This window comes from Polypterus senegalus, chromosome 9, assembly GCF_016835505.1.
Source record: "Polypterus senegalus isolate Bchr_013 chromosome 9, ASM1683550v1, whole genome shotgun sequence".
Taxonomy (NCBI): Eukaryota; Metazoa; Chordata; class Cladistia; order Polypteriformes; family Polypteridae; genus Polypterus; species Polypterus senegalus.
The window spans coordinates 170991396-171002640 of NC_053162.1; the positions used below are offsets into that span (position 1 = coordinate 170991396).

General features: G+C 41.3%; 1 protein-coding gene across 1 annotated transcript; it reads right to left on the reverse strand.

Moving 5' to 3' along the window:
* Positions 1-7835: 7835 nt before the first annotated feature.
* Positions 7836-9269, reverse strand: rnf26 (ring finger protein 26; the record flags this gene model as incomplete). The annotated part of the gene is made up of 1 exon (XM_039762435.1): positions 7836-9269. A coding segment is annotated over one exon (1359 nt), but the record flags the coding sequence as incomplete, so codon positions are not given.
* Positions 9270-11245: the final 1976 nt, after the last annotated feature.

Below are 11245 nucleotides of genomic sequence, written 5' to 3' on the forward strand. Positions count from 1 at the left end.
CAACTAACACTGAGGTCAATTTAGAGTCACCAGTTAACCTAACAGGAGCATCCTTAGAGAAAGTGTCGGAAAAGAGGGGTACCCAGAGGAAAGCCCATTAAGATGAACATACTGTAGAAATCCATCCATCCATCCATTTTCTAACCCGCTGAATCCGAATACAGGGTCACGGGGGTCTGCTGGAGCCAATCCCAGCCAACACAGGGCACAAGGCAGGAACCAATCCTGGGCAGGGTGCCAACCCACCGCAGGACACACACAAACACACCCACACACCTTGCACACACGAGGGCCAATGTAGAATCGCCAATCCACCTAACCTGCATGTCTTTGGATTGTGGGAGGAAACCGGAGCGCCCGGAGGAAACCCACGCAGGGACGGGGAGAACTTGCAAACTCCACGCAGGGAGGACCTGGGAAGTGAACCCGGGTCTCCTAACTGCGAGGCAGCAGCGCTACCACTGCGCCACCGTGCCGCCTACTGTAGAAATGTCAAGCAGAAAACCACCAGGTGGTGGCTCAAACCCAGGGCTCTGGATCTGGGACACACCAACATTAGCTACAGTGCCAACTGTGTGACACACGTTTGTAAAATTTCTATAAGGAAGAATTTGAAATGGACGAATAAACATCATGCTATTTAAGCCTGGAAAGAATTTGCTTAATGCTCTGAATTTTCTTTTCATTTTAATAATTCATATTATTGTTAATAATTTGCTTCCTTAATTGCTTCTAAAGCATTTCCTTTACAAATGACAATATACTCTAAACATTAGCTGTTAAGTGATTTCTATTCTCAACCATGAACAAGCCGCCTGCTTTATTAACTGAAATTTTAAAGACGTAAGTAAATTGAATCTTTACAACTAAGCAAATTTTACCCATTAGTAAAACACATAGCTCTTTGTTAAATTCCTCAGAAAAGTAAAATAAACACTGACAAAATATTTATGCCATAAATAAAGAAACAAGGAAATAATATGTTACGCTAAACCAGGATTTCAATTAAAGTCAGCAGATGGTCCAATGACTAATTAACTGGTAAGAACAAAAACAGCAGCTAAGATGAGCCGTGCAAGGAAAAAAATGAGCCGAACCAAATGAAAAAAGGGTCATAAAATAGGCAGGAGCTGATTTTACTACTAATATTTAAAAAACCAGGGGGCGTCACCCCCTGCTCGCTTCACTTGCCAACCCCTCGGCCTGCGCTATGTGCCAGCCACTATGTGCCAGCCACTACATGCCTCTGGATTTCACTTTCACCAAACAACAATCCTTTTAATTCTCGTGGATACGCCTCTTCATTGTGAAGACACACTACTTTTCCCTGATGGCAACACGAATTTGACGATCTACAAGTCTCCGACTTAAAGTTTAAAGCCAAACAATATCTACATACTTCTGTCATCTCACCTATGTCCATATATTTCATCTCTTTTTGCTGTTCCGTTATTTCACAGAGTAATAATTTCCATTTGTTTGCGCTAATGCGATCTTTACTATTAGTTTTTGAGACTTTCAAATTTTAATACTTTCATAATCTCTAACCTGCTCTACATGTGTATCACGCCAACGTTTTTGAAACCTCTTTACGACGTTCTACTTTGTCTTCTACTCTTTGTCTTTAAATTTCCAACTCCGCTTTGAGCCGAGAACGCAGGAACTGTATCTGACAATAGCATTCACACGAGTGAGAAGTGAGCGGACCGTGGCCGTGGTTGTAAATATTTGAGAGGATGGTGGGTCTTGTCAAAATCTCTTGGCAAAAAGTCTCGTCTCACAGGACCTGAAACTATCTCAGAGAAAGTCTCGTCCCAGAATTTCCTTTCATAATAGAGAGGAAAAAAAAATAATAACAGCACAGCATTAAACATGAATAAGGGTTGGGGTGCACAGCGGTCTGCATGACGTCACTGAGACCCAGCTTCAGATCTCAGCTAAGTGAAAGACAGTTCTCCTTGTTTCTTGTGTGTTTTCCTCCCTCATCCAAAAATGTCCGTTTATGAGGAAGCACCCTCTGGTTTTGTGGACCCTAAATAAGACCCTGAAGTGAATTACATAACAGCAGAACAGATGGATACATTTTTTAAAGAAACCAAAGAAGGAACTCTGTGCTAAATACTGTTGGACATACAAATGACTACATTTGACAGTGATCAGTCTTCTGAAGAACATAAAAATGTGAAGGGTTTAACTGAGGAAAGGGCGCAGTAGGAGCTGGCATCCTTAATGGGTGGAGATACAAGCAAAATCAGTAAGAGTGACTGATGTGAGAAAAGACAGTGGTAGACATTAGCTGGAGTTAGGCATGGGGCCCGTGATATACAAGGAAATATATAAATAAATAATAAACAGCCACACTACCAGTCCATGGCCGAACTGAAAGGAGCCAAGAAATCATGAAGAGCTTCCGGCAGATGAGCAGTGGATAAACCAGAAAGAGACACTGAGCAGTCAGAAGAGAAGAGACGACCAGGAATGCTACATATTTGCATGAAAATTCATACCTTTCTGAAGCACACTAAAGTGTCAAAGTGTCCCTGGGAAGGAACTCCTATTATAACAGAGAATCAGTGCCTGCAGTCTTCTTTCTTTTTAACATGGTTATGTGTGTGTGTGTGTGTGTGTGTGTGTGTGTGTGTGTGTGTGTATATATATATATATATATATATATATATATATATATATATATATATATATAATAAATAAAATAAATAAAAATATATATTATATACTGTATATAAAAATAAAATCTTGGTACTAGTAAATTGACAGCAACAAATCCTTTATCAGTTTGTAACAAGCAAGTCCACTGATCGACATCTTTGCCAACAGCTGCATTTCACTGAAATGGTTTAATTATTTAAGTGCCAGGAGCTGCAGGTTACAGAAACACAATTTTCTCCTCTTATCACCTAGTTATTTGGCTCCTGTGCTGAAGATGTAAAATTTACGACTCTATTCGCAGGCTCCTGCTACACAGCCTGACACTGCATGGGCTACAGAATCTCCCTCCCTTACTCCTGTCACAAGGCCACGGTGACTTGATGTATCCTTCTCCCCGACTGCAGAAAAACTGACTAGACAAAAAAGTGCTGAAACATTGTGAAGCAAAACAAGTTTGGTATGAATGTTCAAGGAAAATGTAAGAGGACAGAAAAAAAGATGAGTGTCAATTGACCACTCTCAGTCTTACGGCAGATTTACCTACAAGGACTAAGGACATCTGCTACTGTCTGTCCAGTGTGAAGTACACATGACATTCGGATTAAAAGGCACACCTGTCTGACAAAAACAGTGCTTAACTGGACACAAAAAGACAATTAAAACCTCAATCCCCCACCCACCTGTCTGAAATACATGCTAATCACAATGGCATATATCAGGGGTGCCCAACTCCAGTCCTGGAGGGCCGCAGTGGCTGCAGGTTTTCATTCTCACCCTTTTCTTAATTAGTGACCTGTTTTTGCTGCTATTAAACTTCTTTTGAACTCATTTTAATTGACCTGCTTTTGAAGACTCAGGCCCCTCAATTGTTTCTTTTTCCTTAATTAGCAGCCAAACAACAATGAGATACAGAATGAGTGAAAAAAACTGGTGTCCATCACACAATATCTGAAACTAAAGAAAGATGAAGGTCTCAGGGATGCTGATCTGCTCTTAGAAAAGAGAAAATCCACAATTTCGAAAATGTCTGCTATTGCATAATGAGAGCAGCAACACACCATGGAATTAAAGAACGCGTTTAATTAGCAAGACTCGGTGCCTCATTAAGCAAATGGTTGGAGTGAAACTGGTTGGAATTTGAGGCCCTGACTTAGTTGGTCTTCTGTTGGCTCACTCACTTCACTTTTCACTTCTGTTTGGGGGTCATTTAGGGAAAGAAATGAAGCAACTCAGTGGAATGATGAAGAAATTCAGGGAAACATTTCTTAAAAACCAAGTCAATTAAAATTAATTTTAAAAAAATAATTAGCAGCAAAACTGATCACTAATTAAGAAAAGGGTTAGAATGAAAACCTGCAGCCCTCCAGGACTGGGGTTGGGCACCACTGGCATATACAGTGGGTATGGAAAGTATTCAAACCCCCTTCAATTTTTCACTATTTGATATATTGCAGCCATTTGCTAAAATCATTTACATTTTTTTTCCTCATTAATGTACACACAGCACCCCACATTGACAGACAAAAAAAATCATTTTTGAAATTGTTGCAGATTTATTAAAAAAGAAAAACTGAAATATCACCTGGTCCTAAGTATTCAGACCCTTTGCTGTGACACTCATATATTTAACTCCGGTGCTTTCCATTTCTTCTGATCATCCTTGAGATCACCTTCATTTGAGTCCAGCTGTGTTTGATTATACTGATTGGACTTGATTAGGAAAGCCACACACCTGTCTATATAAGACCTTACAGCTCACAATGCATGTCAGAGCAAATGAGAATCATGAGGTCAAAGGAACTGCCTGAAGAGCTCAGAGACAGAATTGTGGCAAGGCACAGATCTGGCCAAGGTTACAAAAAAATTTCTGCTGCACTTGAGGTTCCCAAGAGCACAGTGGCCTCCATAATCCTTAAATCGAAGACGTTTGGGACGACCAGAACCCTTCCTAGAGCTGGCCGTCCGGCCAAGCTGAGCTACTGGGGGAGAAGAGCCTTGGTGAGAGAGGTAAAGAAGAACCCAAAGATCACTTTGGCTGAGCTCCAGAGATGCAGTCAGGAGATGGGAGAAAGTTGTAGAAAGTCAACCATCACTGCAGCCCTCCACCAGTCAGGGCTTTATGGCAGAGTGGCCTGTCGGAAGCCTCTCCTCAGTGCAAGACACATGACAGCCCGCATGGAGTTTGCTAAAAGACACCTGAAGGACTCTGAGATGGTGAGAAATAAGATTCTCTGGTCTGATGAGATCAAGTTAGAACTTTTTGGACTTAATTCTAAGCCATATGTGTGGAGACAACCAGGCACTGCTCATCACTTGTCCAATACAGTCCCCACAGTGAAGCATGGCGGTGGCAGCATCATGCTGTGGGGGTGTTTTTCAGCTGCAGGGACAGGACGACTGGTTGCAATCGAGGGAAAGATGAATGCGGCCAAGTACAGGGATATCCTGGACAAAAACCTTCTCCAGAGTGCTAAGGACCTCAGACTGGGCCGAAGGTTTACCTTCCAACAAGACAATGACCCTAAGCACACAGCTAAAATAACGAAGGAGTGGCTTCACAACAACTCTGTGACTGTTCTTGAATGGCCCAGCCAGAGCCCTGACTTAAACCCAATTGAGCATCTCTGGAGAGACCTAAAAATGGCTGTCCACCAACATTTACCATCCAACCTGACAGAACTGGAGAGGATCTGCAAGGAGGAATGGCAGAGGATCCCCAAATCCAGGTGTGAAAAACTTGTTGCATCTTTCCCAAGAAGACTCATGGCTGTATTAGCTCAAAAGGGTGCTTCTACTAAATACTGAGCAAAGGGTCTGAATACTTAGGACCATGTGATATTTCAGTTTTTCTTTTTTAATAAATCTGCAACAATTTCAAAAATTCTTTTTTTTTGTCTGTCAATATGAGGTGCTGTGTGTACATTAATGAGGAAAAAAAATTAATTTAAATGATTTTAGCAAATGGCTGCAATATAACAGAGTGAAAAATTGAAGGGGGTCTGAATACTTTCCGTACCCACTGTATATGTATCAAGAGTGATAGAAAGAATACAGCAACTATTGTCCTTGCAAAATATTTTATTTTTCAGGTGACTTCTAGGGAATTGGGATAGGTATTTCAGAAAACAAGCAGTAAACCTGCTCACACCCATAAAGCAAAATTAAGGCTGGTTTCCAGCTCCCAAATGCCACAGAGTGCTCAAGTGGAGGAATGTTAGAAACTGGATTCTTTGAACCACAATCCTCCAAATCCACTGCACTGAATTGCCATTTTTCCAAAAAGCCAGTTGATTTAGAAGCTTATATAAAACATTTTAGTCAGTTAATCTAATATTCTGACAATATTTCCAACTGCTCAAACCCATCTCCTCACATTAAGCAACAAACACATATATTCATTTTTCTGAACATGCATAGTTCTACTTAAAAAAAACAAAGAGCTAGAAAAAGCCACAAATTAAAACAGGGTTAAAGTGTTTAATGAAAGAAAGAGAACATCATCTGTGCTCACTGGTTTAACAGTCTCCCCAATGAGGTCACCAGTAACTTGCTATTAAAAATAAATCAATGCAAGTAAAATACTGGATTATCTCTGACAAAGCTTTCAGGCAATTTATTTATATATATATATATATATATATATATATATATATATATATATATGTTAAGAAATAAAGCAAGTTATCTAAACTCCAGAGGCAGTGATGATTATCCAGTCGCTTTGTTTCTGCTGCAAGATTAGCCTAACTATAAGTAAATGGTTTATCAAACACACACTAGCAAGGTGCTACAACTTGGTGAAGCTTTGACAGCAAGGCCCATCTTCAGCCAAGGAGAAGTGTTAATTAAATGTAAAGCTTCAGTTAGTGTCGGCAGCCCCTTTCCAGTGCACATGTGGAGAAAAAACAAATTGAAGAGAGTTGTGCCACTTTATTTTCTTTCATGTTCATCGATCATGGGGACAAGTAAAAATTCTTCAGTGTGATGAAGAAGACATCTGAGTAATCATTTGGTCCCAGAGGATCTGGTCCCTCAAAACCCTTATAAAGGCATATAGTCCTGCACACCTATGGTGGAAAGGCTCAGGTTACTAAAAAAAAAAAAAAAAAAGCAGATAACTAGTTTCAATCTCACATTGTGCCTGAGCGCAAATCAATACTCCATTAGGAAGACCATAAACGAAGGAATCCTTTTTTTCTGTGCTCTCACAATATTCCAGCTTCACTTACAGACATCACAGACTATCTACAAATCAATAAAAGGCCAGTGGATTTACTAAAACAGTGACTCTGATGCCCCGTTTCTACAAGTAAGGTGCTCAAAGAAATAGTTACTTCAAAATTAGACCCGCTAAACTTCTGGTGCAAGAAAAGTTCATTCTGCTCCTAGAAGCTCCCTGGCTCTCCCGCCTTAATAAACTGAGAAAGCCAAATAAAGCACCACTACTTTTTATTGCATGGATTCTGGCACAATTGTTTGTGACACCAATATGCCATTTGCTTTGCAGTTAATAAAAATGAGCCAGTTATGCATAAATACTGCCCACCTCCCAAAAGACATACTACTGTACAGCAACTGTCCTGCACAAGCAATGAATCTACACTCAAACACACCCCAATCACTGATGTTACACATACTGTGCAAACATTTGCCTATCCCTCTTCCCCAAAATGGAAATGCATACTGTTCAAATGCAGCGTGCTATCTGGAAGACATGCAGATTGAAGGTTTGCAATAAAAGAACACAATGCACATAGGGCACAGTTATTTAAAGAGATCAACCAGGCCTTATCACCTGCTGCAGACAGAAGCTAAAAGCTTCACTCATAAGGGAATAGGAGAAAACTTCAAAGTGAAAAGAGGAATCAATCCGCTAAAAAATCTAAAATTCCTGAGAAAAGTCCCTCTGCTTAAACCTGAATATGGGGAGATTTGGTGTTCCTTTTGCCAAATAATTGCTGTGTATCAAGAAAGCAAACAGGCACACATTTAGAAGGTGCAAATGAGAATTTCAAGCATGGCCTCTCAGTAACAAATGACATGCACTAGTCCTGCTGTAACCAGAGCAGGGGGCATGAAATATGTGCAAATGCCAGCAAGGTATTAAAGAAAGAAAAAAAAAGGCTAAACTATAATCATCATCCCATTCTAAAAAAAAAAAAGAAAAGAAAAAACACCTGAGATTTGTATTATTTACAAAGAACATTTCTGACATTTATAAAAAAAAAAAAAAAAGGTAAATGTCACAGATATACATCCATGTTCTGTAAAATCATTTGGCGGCATAGAGGACAATTGTGCTGATAGACAGGCTGATTCAGTAGAATGTTGGTGCAGGCTCGGCAAAGGCATAAATGCCTGCAGGGAAGAAGCAGGACTGTCTTGACACTGTCTTGGCAAATAACACACTTTTTCCTCTCCTCGTGCTCCTTAAGGAGAGACAAAAGTGTGTCTGGTTCTGGTTCACTAGAAGCAAGTTTCATTGAAGGCCTATTTGTGGTAGAGATTGCAGCTGAGGTCATGGGTCCTTCCCAACCAAGCAGAGGATCAACATTATTAATCCGTTGTAAATTGATAATCTCCTGACCTTGCGGTGCATCATTCATTACCACTGGCATAACTTGAGGTCTTTGTGGTCCAGCCGGTGCAATGCCAACCTCATTTGCATTCTGCCTTCTGACCCTACCCCGGGCAGCTTGGCTTCCAGGCCAAGGTGCCCGCTGCCAGACCTCTGACTCTAGTATAGCCTGTGCACGAGCCAGAGTTAGCAAATAGAGCCTCTGTGCCGTCGTCTGAAGTCGCAATAACCAAGGAATGCTGCTGATATACTGCAGAGTGCGGTCTGCCCCCCGGCGTGGCAAGTCGGGGTTTAAGTAGAGTGTAGTGAAGACTACAATGGCCAGTGTGAGCACCAGCCCATACAAGTTAAGCACAAAGACACTGATGAAAATTTGGCTGAGGGAATGGAGAAAATTCAGGGCCAGCTGGCATGGGGTCCATAACAGAATTGCTATGCCCACAATACTGCTTGACAAGGAATGAAAAACAACAATGGCAGCCTGTAGAGTTCTGAGCATTGGCTCTGCCACCGTCTCCCAAGTAGTAAGGGCCATACCAAACACATTCTGCATTCCAATCAGCAACATGTTGACCATGGTGTTTACAAAGTAGACGATCAAGCTGACGGCAATACCACAGCCTTCACAAAACTGTCGGATGAAGGACTGGCCCGACAGCAACCCCCTGTGAAGCAGCTCTTTACTGCGGAACACGACGTAAGTGAACAGATTGCCAATCATCTTGAGGCTTTCGAGGAAACCACCGAACAGACGCAGCCAGGCTCCCAGCATGCCCAGCCAGGTCTGCACGGTGGCCAGCACGGCTTCTCCTAATGCCAGCACATAGAAAAAGGCAAGGTTCCAGCATTTTATCACTCCGGCGATAAGCAGCGATGGAAGGTTGTAAACAAAGTAGATCGCACTAAGCAGTGACGACACGATCCAGAAATTCAGGTCCAGCAAGAAGTGCAGTACTTCAAAGGTCCTGCTGACGATGCTGAAAATGCAGTAGATGAGGCCCATCGTTTCCAGCAGTCTACGCGTTCACGCATGGTCTGCGGGTCTCCTACCTTGGGGGACAGTCCTTCAGTTCCCCATCTGCAGCATGCGATTTCATTAGTTACACATACGGGCCGCCGGGGCGACCTGCTGGTGACAGCAACACACTCTTCAAATCTAATCAGTCGGCGACCACACCACAAACTCCGTCACTTCACACGGCATATTTAAGTGGACCGAAACGTTAACAGCCATCCGATTCAACGGCAGTTCCACAAATTCGTCGTTTGGGCTCTACGAGGAGGCGGAGGCAAAACTTTTTAAACTTCAGCGTCTCCTCCTCCGCCAACCGAATATTTGCGCGGCTTCCGGCAATGTGTGACGCTAACAGCCTTGACTAAAGGATCATCGAGCATCTCGTTCCAGACAAGCCAGGCAGCCGGCAGGAGTGACGAGTCGATCCCAGACGTGCACTCTTCTGCTTGGCCAAGATGGATAGAAAGATAGATATGAAAGGTACTAACGTATATAACAGGCAGAGATAGATAGATATGAGGCACTATATAATAGATAGATAGATATGAAAGGTACTATCGTATATAATAGGCAGAGATAGACAGATAGATATGAAAGGCACTATATAATAGATAGATATATAGATTGTTGATTGATTGATGTTAATTTGTCCCATGTGGGAAATTTAAATTTTTACAGAAGTTGAATCGACAGACAAGTAAATATACCAAACAAATATACACCAGAAATACTAAAAAATAAGAAAACGTTTGATTGGCTAAGGATAAAAGAGCAGTCACAGACAGAGTATGGCATTATAAAGTTGAGAGAGCATCTCATAATTAAGTCTGTGCTTTTAATTAACTTGTTAATTCAGCAGGCCTTTCTTAAAGTGCTGTAATCAGCCCAGTACATGACAGCATTGAAAATCACACTGGCCATCACAGAATGTCTTTGGATTTCTCACTTTCTAAGTGACAGACGTCAGACAATGAAGACAGGACCCCTGACCCTGACCACAGTTTTAAGGGTGTCTAAACTTTGTGTAGAAATAAAGGTAAGACTATATAGGAAACTTAGTGCATGAGCATCTCAATTTTGTTCCAGTCCTGGTTTTAATCTTCAGCTTTACTCTTTCCCCGTGAACTTTTGCTAGTGGTCTCTATTCTTAGTGTACCAACTTCTGCTTTGACTGACAATCTTTTTGAAAAACAGGATCTCTGCCACTCTGCTTAAAATACATCCATAAGGACTTGTATGGAAAGCTCTTGACGGTCAGAACAAGCTCCTTGTGTCTGTGCATTGCCAGCTGCTCAGGCCGGCGGGTTGTCTGGCCTCACTCAGCTTGATTTATGCTCATGTAGTAAAAATCTGATCTATTGTTAATTATTGCTATGATGCAGAGGAACAGGAGGCAGCACTCCATAAAGCAGTCACTGATTTATTAAAAGGGAAATGCTGCTGCCGTTCAATTTACATCCAAAAAGACATCCTTCAAGGGCTCTCATTCCCTTCCTTTATTCAGTTTTCAGGCACGGAATGCAAAAGTGTTACAGATAAAAAATAAAATACTGGGTAGCCTGACTAGTAGTACTTTGCTAAATATTGGACATAACACAAGTTCCATAAAAAAAAATGAGTGGTAATATGTTCTGTCCTGTACTGTAAAAATTATCTGAAGGTATCTGGTGGATAAAAATGATCTGAATAAAAACCTGACAGATCTTCTCTAACCATGCCGGTGGATATCAAGCTTTATATGTGTTCAAAGTACAATTTCATGCCCTCATTTCATGTACTTAAAAGTAATTCACAAGTTCTCAGGATGTGAAAAAATGTAATTAGCCTTATTTTTCCATTACTATTCATATTTCATAGATACTGTGCCATAAAATATCAGCATCATTGCTGGCTGCCCATTGCTGGGAGGCTGAGTCTCATGAATGCCGTGACCAGAAGACATCTGACAAAAGAAGTCTGCGATCCACAGCCTCTGTCAGACGATT